The sequence below is a fragment of the Hipposideros armiger genome, unplaced genomic scaffold, assembly GCF_001890085.2.
Source record: "Hipposideros armiger isolate ML-2016 unplaced genomic scaffold, ASM189008v1 scaffold_481, whole genome shotgun sequence".
Classification (NCBI taxonomy): domain Eukaryota; kingdom Metazoa; phylum Chordata; class Mammalia; order Chiroptera; family Hipposideridae; genus Hipposideros; species Hipposideros armiger.
Genome location: NW_017731831.1, coordinates 243,517 through 259,188, shown reverse-complemented (window position 1 = coordinate 259,188; position 15,672 = coordinate 243,517). Strand labels below are relative to the sequence as shown.

The window sequence follows — 15,672 nt, the reverse complement described above, 5'->3', positions numbered from 1 at the left end:
AGCGAGGCATAAAGACAGCCCTTTGTTCTTTCACTGAAGGCACCTTTTCAAATATTAACTTAGTAATCACCTCCACAACACACTCAGAGGTAGCAGGTAGGCAGCTAAGTCTTAGTAGCCTGATTTTATGGCTATCGTAGAAGCATGAGGTTCATGCAATGGCTTTCCCAAGGTCAGAGGTACACCTTGAAATACCAAATGGGTGATGGGAGTCTGGGGTTCCTGAATTCACATTTCTCACTTGAAAAGACATGCCTTAAGTTCTGAGGCACGTTCTGTGTCTAAGGCCCCAGGTTTTAAAAATAAGACGGACATGGAGTAGGAACCCAACAAACATTTCCTGTTCTTGCAAAGTATCTTATCCATGGGCCTGGTATGTGATGAAAACACAAATTTTAGTCATACACATAAACCTTTGGATAAGAACAGGAAACGCAAAGGTGGGTGGCATTTGCTCATAGCAGAGGAGGGTAGTGGAGTGCTTAAAAAGACTCCTTCCATAGTCACATCAGACTAGGGCTTAACGTATGCCCTTGACTCTCACTACCTATGTAACCCTGAGTAAAAGCATTTTCAGCTTAAGGCTCCATTTCCTCCATGGGAAATGGAGATACATGCCCTACCCTGTCCACAACCTTGATGAGTGCTGAAGGTAACTCTTGTAGAACATTCGGTGCAGCGCCTGGCTCAGGATGAGCCCTTAGTAGGGGAAGCCATTTGCATCCTCATAGTTGGAATGTTCAAGGTTTCTTGTGGTGGAAAAGGGAAAAAATTTTGGTCCCCGAGAAGAAAGGATACTTCATCAGTCCTGTTCCATGATTGTGCTCTAAAGTAGATACAGACAAAGGCAGGCATGATGCCCATTAAAAATTTAACTATATATCATATTCATTTATTATCAATCCACAGGATAATTTGATTGCTACATGAGCTCATAAAAGCTTTTTCACCTTTACAAAATTAAAAAAAAAAATGTGCCACAAGGATGTAATAACAACTGCTGATAAACAAGAAAAGGAATCTTAAAATTATAAATTTGCTGTAGAAAAGATAAAAAACAATTATATTTTCTTTAGAATTTTACCTTGAATAAAATATTCCCCTGTATAAAAAATAAAAAAGCTTGCTCTGGTTAGAATTCGAGTTATTTTTTTGTCTTCAAATCTGGGAATTTGCATAAGATCTCCATGATAGTTTTCCTTTGTACCGCGTGGCATTCAAGCATAGCAGATTAGAAAGGTTTTCGCTCTCTTTTTTTTAAAGCAGTCTTAAAGTGGGACATCTGTGGAGAAGTTCATTTTCTTCTTCTCCTCCTCAGGGAGGTGGAACACAGCCTTTGAGGGAGGAAAAGGAGGAAAGGAACTGGATGGGCTGGGGTGGGAGGCACAATGAACGGGAGGGAAGGGGGCTGCTGAATGTGCTGTGAAATAGAGCAAGATCACGAGAAGGTCTATCTGTAAGTGCTTTAAGATAAGGTGCAGAAGCCGACTGCAACGTTGCTAGTACTGCCCTATGTACATATTCACAAGAATAAAAAATTCCAGCTAGTTCACATTTTCTCATCCGTTCTGAGGCATCCACTCCACCACGCTGGCCTTGACCGCAGGCAATGCAGCACCTCGCTGCCCATGTGGGTGTTGGTCCTATGACGTCCTTGAACTTGAGGGAGCAGCCCTGGGAGATCCAGCAGGCTCTAGAGATACACGTCTACCAATGGGCTGGAGTCCTGAGTTAAAAAGAAGCTCCAGTACTGGAGTTGGACACAGCAATCAATGTTCTATTGTCAAGGCTTTTTCCCTTAGATTTGTCTAAAGTAGGTGTCAGAGAGAAAAATAAAATACAAACAAACAACAAAACAAAGCCAAGAAATCCCAACAACCACCAGGGGAAGTCAAAGGCTTAACAGCTCTTGACGCGGGCCTGGGTGATATCCGACGTTTTCTTGATGACACTGGCCCGAGTCTCCCGGTCTGGCCGACTGCTGCTCGGTGTTGGGGTCACGGAAGAAGTAAGCGGGTGGTCTGGGTAGGGGGGCCAGGAGCTGCTGAAAGGCAGCGGATAGCTCTCCTCTTTGATGGTGACCTGGAGATCAGGCTTGTTGGAAGTCACGAAGGTGGCCATGCTGGGCAGCAAGTAGGTGCTCCGTGTCCCCATGTTGCTGAGGTACTGTTTGCCTTCAATGTTCCTCTTCCACCAGTGTGGTCGTCCCTTTCAAAGAAAACAATTAAAACATATATTTTTTTTTGCCTTTTGTTAAATGGCTTTAAAAAAAAAAACACGCACCACTGTTCCCACATGTTGGTGTTTAACTCAATTTCTTAAGAGTTGTGGAAGGAACAGAAGCTTAGTAACTCTACACCCCTCAGCTGAAATCCATACCCAGCTCTTCATACCCCAAACAATGGTTTCTCTTCCCTTTCTATAAATTCCCATTTGCTACCTCCAAGAAATACAGCCAAGCCTGTTCTATGAAGGCAGGAAAACCAGGCAGCAACTTGGTTTCCAGTTCCCCTCTACGCTGGCTGCCCAGCCTGATCATTAGATCATGATGGCTGGTTTGTCATGGCGACTTGGTTCCTCATTGATGGCCCAATCCGATCTTTTGAGTCAACTTGCATTTTCAGAGGGAGGGAAGTGAGCAACTCAGTACCACAGAGTGAATGCCCCTTGATTGCTTTCAAACGGGTGCAGCTTAGAGCTCCAGTGTGCCAAATAAACAGCTGACCTCAAAGGTGGCTTCATTCCGAGAAGGAGCTGGAATTCTGACCTTGAAGAAACAGGGTCAGACTGTGTGTGAGCCTCTACGCTTAGTATTGTTCTTTCAGAATTCTTGGGCTATACTTGAAAGTATTTAGTACAGTGGGAAATCACTAATTCAAACAACCATTAGTCAGTCTCTCCCTCTCTGTCAAGCACAGACACAAAGCAGGCTTTAGCAGGAATGCTTTCCATCACCATTACAGCCATTTCCTGCCATTGTGTGAGCCCAGCCTAGAGGAGGGAAGTGGGAAGGGGAGAACTGGGAACCAAGACTGAACACACACCTGGCCTCTGGGCAGGGATCACAGCAGGAAGGGGCTCCAGGTACACGTGGAGACACTTTGGCTTAGCACTTTCTGACATTTACTTCTGGTCACTGCGCTTTTGGCCACTCAGACATCCTATTTCTGCTTGTGCATTAGGACGTTTAGAGAGGTAAGACTATCAACATTTCCTGGCCTCAACTTCAATTTCCTTTTCCTGCCATCATAGCCTCTCTAATGGTAACATTTACACCCTTTTCCTCCCATTCAGTTTCCAAAGCTTAATAATTCAAAATCCAAAAGTATGGTAAATTTTATGTTACGTATATATTTCACCACACACACGCACACACATACAAAAAAAAAAATCCAAAAGTAAAACTCATGATCAAAAGAAAAAAAAACTTAACTAGCAGCAAGGAAACCTCAGGGCTAGTTGGGAACACCTTCCCACCGCGCCTGCGGGAGCCGAGCGGCGGCAGCCATGCTTACCTCGGTGCTCTCTTCATCACTGGGCACACTATCGGTAGTTTCGCTTTCTGTTCACAGAGAGAAAAACACAGGGCCATCATTCCTGCCACGCAAACTGTTTCGAGGCTCGGGCAGTGTTTTAAAAAATGCATCAGCACTTCTTTTTGAAAAGAGAAATGGGTAACTAAACTCATCATCTCTTTCCCCTTTGTCAGGTCAAACACTTGTGCTTAGGAGATGCTACAATGAATTAGAGTTCTTTGACTTGGGCCCTTTCCCGGGGAAGGTTTTCAAGTTGAGGAGTAGCTCCCTTTCCATGGGCCAGGGCTATACCTATTCACAGCCGCCACTTCCCAGGAGGCGGTGTTGGTCTCCCTGGTGCTAATGTCTTTTCTGGTCCCCACGCCCTCCGCTCACTCCTGCCTCCACACCAGGCCTGTTTCTACACAATGGCCCACGCTGGTCCTCTCTTCCAGTCTGTCAATTAGTTCATGTAAGCCCCAACTCAAGAGTCTTCCTAGATCACCCCCATTCGACTCAGATCCCTCCTTTACCTCATACCCCTGTAGTACGCATAACTTGAATTTATAACTTGCGTCTTCCACCTGGGTTACTGTGGGTGGACAGGCTCTAGGGTGGCTGCCATGATCCTCATCTCCTGGTGTTCACTCTCTTGTGGGATTCCCTCCTTGGGAGTGTGGGTGGAACCTGTAACTTGCTTTGAACCAACAAAACACAGCGAAGGCAACTGGATGTGGGTAATTACATAAGACTAAACCCTGTCTTGCGAGGAGGAGACTCTCTCTTGCTGGCTTCGAGGAAGCGAGCAGCCATGTTGGGAAGGCTTGCATGACGAAGAACTAAGGACTGCCTCCAGCCAACAGCCGCAAGAAACTGAGGCCTTCGGACCGACAACCTGCAAGGAACTACATTCTGCCCCAAACTGTATGAGCTTGGATAAAAACTGTCCCCCTTTGGTCCTCAGATAGGACAGCAGCCTGGGCTGTACCTCAACGGCAGGTCTGTGCAGGGACTACCCTGAGCAGAGGACACAGCTCAGCCATGCTTGCACTCCTGACACTCAGAAACGGTGGAATAATAAACGTGTGCTGTTTTCAGCCTCTAGGTTTGTTAGTTAGATTGTTATGCAGCCATAGATAACTAATTCTGTTCCCATCCTTATTCAGGCTGCCAGCTGTGAGACACGGAACGGGTTACTTCACTTCACTGAGCTGCAGTTTCCTCATCTGCAAAATGGGAATATAACACCTTCCGAAGAGGACTGATTATATCATGAGTGAGTGAGAGGTATGGGGAGAGGCCTGGCACAGGGCCTGGCACACGGCACACACCCTGTAAATGTTAGTGTGCCTTTGAACTGAGCCACTTGGCCTTGGTCAACATTGGATTGGCACATGCTAGATTAACACAGTCAAAGTTAATAGCTAGTGATTACATATCACCTGTACCTATAGTACAAGATTTAAGTAAAAAAAAAAAAAATATATATATATATATATATATTTAAGTAGAAATTTTTATTTTTTAAGTAAAAATATATTTTTAAGTAAAAAGTGTTTAACTTTTTTAGTAAAAGAAAAAAATTTAAGTAGAAAAATTGATAGTGTACAGTTGTTCAATGTTCACAGCTTTGAGAAATAAAAGTACAAAGGGTCAAACTTCTGAAATACACAGACCCTTAGAGATCCCTGAGGCTGGGTCATTCATTTTACAGAAAGGTCAAAAGAGAAACTGTAACATTAACGAAGTGCCGTGTGCCAGGGCTGTGCAGGTACCTTTGTATGCAGGTCTCATTTAATCCTCACAAGAATTCTAAACAGGGAAGTAGCTCCTATCATCCTCTATGAAGTGGAAGAGCTGTGTGCGCTAGTGCTTTCCACCCCTTTCACCTGAACCTACACCTACTGAGGAACTGGCCTCCAGTCTCACATCTTGCTGGTGGCATGGCTGGGACAGACTCAGCCCAGGCAGGTCCCTTTCAACTGAGAGCACTAACCGCAGACCAGGCTCTCTACGAATTAAAGGCTAAAGAACAAATGGACCAACTGAGCCACAGGTTCATTCCCTAAACAATGAAAGCAAGGATGCTGACCACACTGGCTCCACCCACCCTGGAGCCTTTTTGCCCGTTTCTCAGTCACTGTTCTGCAGTGACTTCTCCCGGGCATGAGTGATCACCGAGGGGTTACCCGGAGCAACTGGAGGACGGGCCTCTCCTCGCCTCAGACTGGGCAGACTTTCCCAAAGCTTCCACAACTGAGAGCGACAGACCCTCGGCTGGTCATGGCACTAGCTATCAAGATCAAGTGGCAATGCCAGGCTCAAGAAATGTTTCCACACAAAAACAAATTCGAACAGAAAAGGAAAATCCTTCCCTCACATGACCCACCTGGTAGCCTGCACCCTGAGGAGGCAGGAATCAGTCTACCACTCCCCAAGAAAAATGAGGAACAGAGATGTTGAGAAACCTGCCAGAGTTGCGGACTGAATCAGCAGAGCGGAGAGAAACAAAACTGCACTTCTGACTCCTGTGTCTTGTGTACTGAACACAGCAACTGCTTCCCGAAGCACTCCGGCTGCTCCGGCCTCTGACGAAATTTCAAGATCCCCTTTTCCATTTTTATGCTGAGCTTTCTCTGCACTCCGAAGCCAAGGTTTCTCTTCCTTTCACATATGTCTAGGCCCCTACACTCCTAATCACCTTCCATAGATACCATCATTTTCTGTTCCTTTCCCCTTCAAATAAAAACAAACAGATGCCAACAGGAGCACTTTGAGGGTTGGACATATGTGAAAATGAGCAGTTAACACCAAGGGAGGGTCTGAGCTTGCGCTTCAGCCCAAGTCACAGTTGCAGGAGAGGTTGGAAGGCAGTCCCTGGGTGAGGCTCCTTGGGAAGACCTCGCACAGACCACGAACATGATCAGAATGTTAACTGCCTTTAAGTTCCCAGTTTTCAACTTCAGGGACATAGCTGGAGACAAGAAAAGACACAATCTGGTTCTAAACTGTGATCAACTGCCTCTGAAGCAGTTATGAAGACTCTCCATATTAGCAAACTTGAGATTTCTAATGGTTATTGTTTAGAAGAATGGCCGCGAGTGCCCTCGACCTAGGAGGAGATGCTTGAAGTTCCAGCCAGAGGACCCAAAACCCTTCTCTCTAGAATAACAGTGGTTCTCACGGCTACCCCTTGAAACATGGGCTCAAAGTGCTTTGTTGGGGGGTACTCATGCCCGTTTTCCTCTGTTTCCTTGGTTTTACTACACCGTTGCCATTTTTAAGATCACTTCTTATACCACAAATGAGCTCACTGCAGCTGCTGCTTCCAAATCAATGTTACTGCTGAAATATCAATGGCTTATTTCATTTTCCCTTTTGATCAGTTTGGATTTTTTTATTTACTTTGAATACAACAGAATTAAAAAACAAATTGGAGTTGCTTCCATAGCATGGTCTGAATAAGTTGAAAGAGTAATAATAGGTACATGAGTAATTCGTTTCATCTTTCTGGCCTTAGTTTCCCTGAAAGCAAGTGGGTAAAAAAGGGATGGGGGAGATTTGGGTTAGATGATCTCACGGATTCTTCTTCCAGAGCTGTAGTTCTAGGATGACACTCCTCTTAAGGTTCACACTCCTTTTCAGCTCAGTTTTTACTGTCAAACCATCTCAGGAACATGAAGGAGGCGGAGATAATATGTTTTACGATAAAGTCTTTCTGCACTCTGACATCCTGGTACATTTTCCAGAAGGCTCTTGTTCAACAAGTTTTATTAAGATTGACCAGGATTTCTTCCCCTTGATCACTTCCTCAATTACTTTCACTAGAAGTCTCGATTAGAAGGTTCAAATCAGTCATCCTAATCTCAAAGCACTTTTATCTCAACCACACCCAACAGAATGCAAATGGTTTCCATAAGGACCCAAAGCCTTTATCCCTGGTTGCTGATCAGTGGGTAATCTCTGTTCTCTCGGTTATAACCAGTTAATCCTTAGTACCATGCTCTCTTCTCTAGCTAGTAGTCTCCATCCTCTCATCCAGCCTTCTCCAAAATGCTCTGTGGCTCTTTTACAAAACAGCAACAGCTTAATAAAATCCTGGTGCCACACGTCAGGCAAGAGGCCACTTTATGATAGACCTTTAAAAATAAAATGACTCTCCCCTAGCTTCTCCAGGTTGGACTTTGGGACATCCCTCGCCAGGATGAAAGTTTTATGAATCCAACTAGAATTTTATGGTGTCTTAAAACATCCAACGCAAGTACTTCCACTCAAAGAAACTGTCTCTTTTGTTGCTCACCATAATGTTTCGACCATAGAGAAGACAGATTTGCAAAACTGAATGTGGTTTTATAATACTGCTGGAATTATATTTCAGTGCTCAGTAGGGGAAAAAATTGCTAACGACAGCCTCCAAATATCAGTTTCCTAAACAAATGAATGGAAGTGGCTAGAGGAGGATGAAATTCAGTTGAATAATCCAAACAAAAAAAAAACCCTGTCATGGAAAATAGGCAAACAGCCAATCCTACTGGGGAACATAAAGGTAGAAAGATGAACACACCCAAAAAGCTGCCTTTCATGGCAGCATGCTCTAAAATTCCTGACTAAATAAGACATGTTCCTCCTAGCCATGGTCAGGAACTGATGGATTTCTTATGTGTCTGTAGGCTCTAGAAAAGTAGCAGTGATAAAACATTTTGGCTCCAACCAATAAGCTTCCCTCCAAAGGGTTCTGGAGATTTCAGACAATGAAAACAACAGAAAGAACTAAAGGCCAGGCTCCAACAAAACCCCGCTGCCTGCCAGCCTGGCACAGAAATCCTTCTTTTCAAACCTATGCAAATGTCTTACAGAGGGTAATAAAATTTTCATCTCTCTCTGCATGAATCAGCTGTTCTTAGGATTCTTCTGCTAAAGCAAAATGCCACTGCTGGCAGAACAGCAAGAAGAAGTCTTTCGTGAATCCCCAAGAAGACTTTAGAAAAGCTTTATTCAACACATAAACAGAAAAGTCTGTGTCCAAACTCAAAAAAACCACACACACGGGGTGTAATAATGCCTGTAGCAGCTTGATATAGAAGAATGTCACAGGTTTTGGGCCATAGCTATGTAAATATAAGCAGAGTAGCTTAGTATTTCAAGCTTGTTATCTCTACTGTAAAGTTCAGGCAGAAACATTCTGCTCTGCCACCTCTGGTGGGTCCCTGAGACCACAGATGCGGATATGTTCTGATGGCAGAGCCCTGTGCAGCTGTCCAGGGCAGCATTAGGGTGCAAGGGTTAAGAGCAGAACTTTGGCATATGCTACATGTGGATTCCAACTATGCTACCCTGCTGTTCATCCCTGGACACACTGCTTTACCCACATTGGCCGGAGAGTCCTAATTCTTAAAGAGGGAATAATGTTGATGCCCAGGCTGACAGGGCTATTCTTATCATTAAGGCAATGGATTCCAAGCATCAGCACAGTTCCCAGGCCACAATAAACATGTAAGAAGTCATAGTTAGTATTACGGGGGACTGGCAAAGACCATCGAAGGACTCACAGGTAGGAGTTCAAAATATGCTTGATGAATAAATGACAAGCTTATCCTGTCTGACAGATTATAAGCTTCGTGTAGCTAAGGCTTGTTCTCACATTCCTTTAATGTGCCTAGCACAAAAGAATGTTAGGACCTTGAGGACATAATGCTAAATGAAATAATCCAGTCACAAAAGGACAAATACTGTATGATTCCATGTATGTGAGGTACCCAGAGTAGCCAAATTCATAGAAAGTAGAATGGTGGTTGGCAGAGGCAAGGGGGAGGTGGAGACGGGGAGTCAGTGTTTAATGGGCACAAGAGTTTCAGTTTTGAAAGACGAAAAAGTTCTGGAGATGGGGGTGGTGGTGATGCTTGCACGACAATGTGAATGTACTAAAGCCATTGAACTGTACACTTAAAAATAGCAAAAATGGTAAATTTTATATTTATGGATATTTTACCACAACTTTTAAAAAGTTAGTTGAAAAAACAAGAAAGTTGTGGTTCAGACTGTTTTGTGACTGATAATTCACAAACAACTTGTCATTTGAATCAACCTAATTTGAATGCTGATCCTGTGCCAGTCACTGGGGTGGCACCCTACCTGAGGGACACTCTATCTGGCAGCACATAAAAAGGGTACTGGGAAGAATTCCTGAACTATTTATTACAGCTGAATGTACTTACTCATGATAGGGCCTCTGTTTTTTTTTGTTTTGAATGTTTGCAAGCAAACACTGACTTGTAATTTCTATTTCCTAATCAGAATCGAGACCCAAACAATTAAATGGAGACCATCGGGAAGAGAGTACAAGATGATGTAATGTTGGTGGGAAAAAGGAGCCATCACTTTATTCTGTAAAGATGATATAAAGAATTGGGTTCTGATCTTGTGCCTGTCTGGGCCAATTCCTGCAATCATGTATGTGGCCGTTCCCTGAGGAATGAGAAACGGGCTCAGGTGCCTGGCCCAGTTTGAAGCTGGACTACACTGAAAAAGAAAGGAAACATATGTGGAAGTGACAAGTAAACCTACTGGAATGGCATAGGGCTTGGGGTCTGAAGGTTTTGTTCAAGTCCTGACCCAAACACCTACTGGCCGTGTGACCTGGAACAAGTCCCTTCATTTCCATAAATGAAAAAACTGTTAGAGGTGATCCCTAAGGTCCTATCCAGCTTGGTCAAACTCAGATTCCATTACAAACACCCTTCCCAGTTTCTGATAATTTGTGCAAATAAAATAGAGTCAGATGAACTACTTCCCCAAAGAAATCTTATCATTTGTTAGTCATGCATGAAAATGTTATGGGTGATCAAGGAAAGCAATGCTGTGACCATGTCTTCTAACTGAGAATCAAAGTGCCCAAGATGGTGCTAGTTGAGAAAAATCAAAGCAAGAACAATTCCCAGGCGAGAGAAGAGGTTCTCTGCTGTGTGGTGAAACGGGTGACCCTAGGCTGCCCTCCTGCTCTCCTTTGTTCCGTGCTCAGTTCCAAAGCTTCCCTCCAACCCGCTTACCTGCGTAGGAAGACACGGGGGAAATCTGCAGAGGGTAGAGCTCACTCATGCTGACCGGCTGCTCATCGCTCTCAGTGGTCACCTCCACAACTTGGCAAATATCTGGCGGGTTAGTGACAATCTCTTGATCCTCAATGGTGCTGTCCAGATGTGACTGTCCTACAACTTCAAAGAAAAGACAGCCATTATGCACCAGCGTCACCTGACTTCCCTGTTCTAGCACACTTGCTCAAGACGAAAAAAACAACAACAAAGAAAAAACTTTCCCCCAAAAAGAGCTGAATAGCCCGGAGTCAGGTTCTTAGTCACCACATGTCATCTGCCATGAAACTGAAGATAAGCCTTAGCTTTGGGTTAATGTCTCCAGAGAAGCAGCCTGACAAAAACCTGGCTCCCCAGGACTATTTCCAGCATGCCTGCCAATGGTGCTTACATGTGGCAAGGTCCCAAACTCAATGGCAGTCACAGCCAAGGCTGTCAGACCAGGGGCTGCATCCGGACCTAGCCCCAGGGCCAGCCAGACAGTGCTTTGAACCTGACCCATTTCTGTTCTCTGCTCTTGCTCCAAAGGAAGCTGCTGTGGTATTTCCCGTGTCCTGGGGTCCAGAGAGACATCATCAAATCTCAATAAGGAGGAAAGACCACCAAAATCCACCCCCACTATGTCATTTCTAGCGGTGGGGTGCTCTGTTCATACTCCCAGCCCTCTTCCTACTCTGCAGGCAAAACGACCTCTAGGTGAAATACCAGAACCATGGACAGAACGGCTTCCCAATTCTAACACACATTACTAGCATCAACTCCCCAGCACACTGACAAGGCGAATTCTGTCCACCTGACTCTGAATCCTGCCTCCATTTTTTTAAATCAAACTTTTTAGTTTGAGATTATTATAGACTCACATACAGTGATAAGAAATAATACGGAGCTCCTGTGTGCCCTTTTATCCAAGTCACTGGGGTGGCACCCTACCTGAGGGACACTCTACCTGCAAGGTCACTGACAGCAATCTATGCATCTTGTTCAGATTCCCTCAGTTTTACTTGTCCTCTTTTGTGTGTGCATTTATGTGTGTGTACTTAGTTCTGTGCAACTTTATCAAACATGTAGTTTCACATGCCCACCACCACAGTAAAAGAACTGACGAGTTCCATCATCACAAGCATGTTCTCCGTAACCCTTTTGTAACCACGCCCACCTTCCTTCAGCTTCCTCCCCCGCTTTATCTCTAACCTATAATACCTACTCATCTGTTTGCTATTTCTCTAATTGTTGTCATTTCAAGAATGTGTCATGAATAGATTCACATAGTGACCTTTTGAGACTGGCTTTTTTTCATTCAGCACAATTCCCTGGAGATTTACTCATTCGAGTTGTGCGTATCCATTGTAAGTTCCTTTTCATTGCTGAGTAATATTCCGTGGTATGGATATACCACAGTTTGTTTAACTAGTCACCTATTGAAGGACTTCAGGGGTACTTCCATTCTTTGGCTATTACAAACAAGGCTGCTATGAACATTTGTGTACAGGTTTTGTATAAACATAAGTTTCCATTTCTCTGGGATAAATGCCCAAGAGTGCAATTGCTGGATCATATGGTAATTACATGTTTAGTTTTATAAGAGACGACCAAACTGTAACCCAGAGTGGCCACACCATTTTACATTTCCACCAGCAGTGTATGGGTAATCCAACTTAGGCACTATTTTGTCGCCTTTTGGTATTACGACTATTTTTTTTTTTTTTACTTTAGCCATTCTGATTGGTATGTAGTGATATCTCATTGGGGCTTTCATTTGAATGCTCCTAATGTCCTGCCCTACTTTTAAACAGCTGACCTTATATGTCAGTTGGCAATTAATTAAATATACTTGAAAACTGGCACCAATAAACGAATGCAAATGATACTGTATTCCCAAGGGCCTCAAAGCACTTTGCCATCATAACCAATGTTTTACTCATGCTTCCTGTGTAAGTCTTTTTTAACATTTCATCCCATGAGAATGACAGGGAAAGCATCATTACCCTGCTATAAATGAAGAAACTCAGGCACACAGAAGTAGAGTGACTTGTCCAAAGTCATACATGTGGATTGTGTGCAGTGCTCTACGTCCCTGCCGTTTCCTAGGCCATCTGTAAAATGTTCAGGGTCAGGCAGGAAGGCGGCTCTATGCCAGTCTCCTTGAGAAGTCAGTCATCACGGATGAGCTCCCGTTTTCACTGCTCGAAGTATGTTAATTGCTTGAGTATTTTGGTTTATAATAAATGGGTTCCTGTTTTGATTGCTTTTTGGGAGGTGATGGAATGACTAGCATAAGGTAGGGAGAACGTTACCTGCTTTTCTACTCAGGGAAGGTTTCAGAAAGGAGTGTGAATTCATGGGTTCTCTAACGAAGAAAGGAAAGGCACCAAACAGGCTGGGAAAGGAGATTTTGGGATGTGATAAAAGAGTCCACAAAGCCACAGCATACAGAATGGAGGGGAAACTGGATGCTGCTTAGGTTTTCCTGGAGGGGATAAAATGGAAGAAAAGGAAGGCAGGCTAAATATGGCAGGCAGACGCCCAAATTCTTATTTTATCCTTTGGACTATCTATTTGAGCATGAGAACATCAATTATGCAGTTCACCAGACACAGACTGAGTGCCGACACTGACCTCTCTCAAGTTTCTTCTGCCTTTTCTCCCAAATAAAATAAAACAGCAGGAAAATGAGATTTCCCGAGTCCTAAGAAGCAGTTAATGGGTGGAGCTAGAAACCAAACGATGTGTGCATGTGTGCGTGTGTGTATGGGGGGATGGGGCAGATAGGTATAAGCAATACCCACTCGGGGGCAATCAAGGTCTTATATAAATTTGATTTATATCGAAGCCACTTTAACTCCCAATACTCCAAAGTTCATTTCTCTTTCGCACTGCTATTCTAAATAGACAGCAAGCTAACCAGGAGTATAAACAATGGCAACAGTTCAAGCATCTTTCTAATTATATCCCTTGGTTCTGACTAAACGTTCTCTCCCTCACTGTTTTTCCCCAGAATGCCCAACTCAGTGATTCAACTGACAGAGATTTATTTGAGCACCTACTTTGTGCAGGACATGACTGTCAAGTACGAGGAGGGGCAGAGAAAGGGCAACCTAGTCAAGGATCTGGTTTGTAAGAAGTGCAGTAGGGCTACAGACCAGCAAAGAATAACCTAGAGAGGAAGTTTAGGACACTAGCAAAAAGACAAAGGAGGAGGCGGCAGGGAGAGGCCACGGGATGAGAGCTAGGGAAGTGGAATTTTTTTCCAATTCGAGGAATCAAAGGCTTCAATGAGGCGGTGACACAGAGCGGGGAGGGAGTGGAAGGGGAGGGTGAGCAACAGGCAGTGTTCACAATGCCTCTTTTTTTTTTTTTTTGAGCCTTTTCCTGACCACCCCAGAACAGACTGACCTCTCTTTCCTGAGTGCCTCTCACTCACTGTCCCCACTGCTCAGCCAAAACTACAATGTGACATGACCTTGTGACATTTCTTGACTTTCTGCCTTGCACTGCAAGTTCATTCCACATATGTTCATTTAACTTTTTATTTGTGTGTCATCTCCCAACCAAATTAGGACTCCTGTGAGAGTTGAGAAACAGCAGTAGGACTTTTTGTATCAAGTCATAGCAGATGCTCCTGCCACCTCACACCTCAGTGAATGTCTGCTGAATCCATAGATGAATGAACAGACCAAGGCTCACCGGCTGGAGCCAGAGTCCTGCAGGCATCCATGGGCATTTGCAAACACCAGGCTTAACAACACATGTTTTCTAGAAAATTTAAGGCCTCTGGCAAGTTGGCCTTTTTAGACCTAGATGAAGTGATAAAGACATAGCAAGCCATAGGTCCAGAAGCTGGCGCGAGGAAGAGGAAATGTTTTGGGGTGATGAAAATATGTCCTATGTCTTGACTATAGTGGTGGCTACACAACAGAGAGCCACTGCCAAAATTCATTAGACCTGTATGACTAAAAGGGGATCATTTTAATATATTTTACTTAATACACATGACTATGACAAAAAACTGGATAGGTACCTCTACTCAAATTGTAAGTGTATCCTGAATGCTGGTAACTAGGATATAAAAATAAGCTTGTTGTTTTCTGGGCTACAATCTGGGTCCCCAGTTAATATAATTACATTATCTCTATGTCCAACTGTCCCCTTAGGAGTATGTTGCTTTATGTCTCAGGCAGGGACAACAACTTCTGAACATCACTGAGGGCACTTTAGAAACTTCCCACTCATAGCCGGAAGCCCAAGAGAGAAACCCCAACATCTGAGATACTCTCTGGATGTGCTGTACGCATCATCCCTAACCAATCAATATCTCTGTCTCTGTCTCTGTCTCTGTCTCTGTCTCTCTCTCTCTCTCGTGCCATTTGAACTATTTTCCGTGAACCACCAAACTTTGCCCCAAGTGACAACACAGACAGTAACACTGACTCCTGACACCTGAAAAGACACAAGAATAGCAAATCTTTTACAATCTGCTTCAGAAGTGCCACCCCTCTAGGGGCTCCAGTATCCTGACTGATAATTGAAATAAAACCTAACATTTTCTGAGCACTTACCTTTGCCTCCCCCCACCACCCACAAGACCTCACACCCCATGAGGAAGGTACAATCATTATCTCCATCATAGACATGGGGAAAGTCATCAGGGAGAGTTAAACAACTAATTCAAGGTCAAGGTCAGATGGTCAGATGGTCAGTTAAGTGGCAGAACCAGTATTCAAATTCAGCTTTCCCTGACCCCAAGCTCAACTCAGGTACTTCGCAGGACAGTCTCCCTTAACAGAAAGAGTTAATGAAGGTCGAACTGAGCTATTCTTTTTTTCTTTTTTCTTTTTTTTTTTAAAGATTTTTTTTAATTGGGGAACTGGGAGGATGGGAACAGTGCTGGGGAATTGGGGGAAGGGGAACAGACAAGTTGCTATCCTTTTGTTCTTCATTCTAGTTGTGGAGGACATTGCTTCACTGGTCCAAGTTGGCAGCATCATTGCGCTCTTCCCGGGCAAGGCAGATCAGTCACCGGCTTCTGGACGGCCGCTCACTGTGGCTGCTGGCCACTCACGCTGGCTGCT

General features: G+C 44.1%; 1 protein-coding gene across 4 annotated transcripts in view; it reads right to left on the bottom strand.

Annotated features, from left to right (window-relative positions):
* Positions 1 to 870: 870 nt before the first annotated feature.
* Positions 871 to 15,672, bottom strand: part of IRF2 (interferon regulatory factor 2) — an 87,049-nt gene continuing 72,247 nt past the window's right edge. For all 4 annotated transcript variants that reach the window (XM_019666958.1, XM_019666954.1, XM_019666955.1 and 1 more), the window contains 3 exons: positions 10,562 to 10,726; positions 3,516 to 3,562; positions 871 to 2,208 (listed from right to left, as the gene is read on the bottom strand). In XM_019666958.1, the coding sequence (XP_019522503.1) occupies positions 1,900 to 2,208; positions 3,516 to 3,562; positions 10,562 to 10,726 (521 nt within the window). In that variant the 3' untranslated portion in view covers positions 871 to 1,899. The remainder of the gene's footprint in view (positions 2,209 to 3,515; positions 3,563 to 10,561; positions 10,727 to 15,672) is intronic.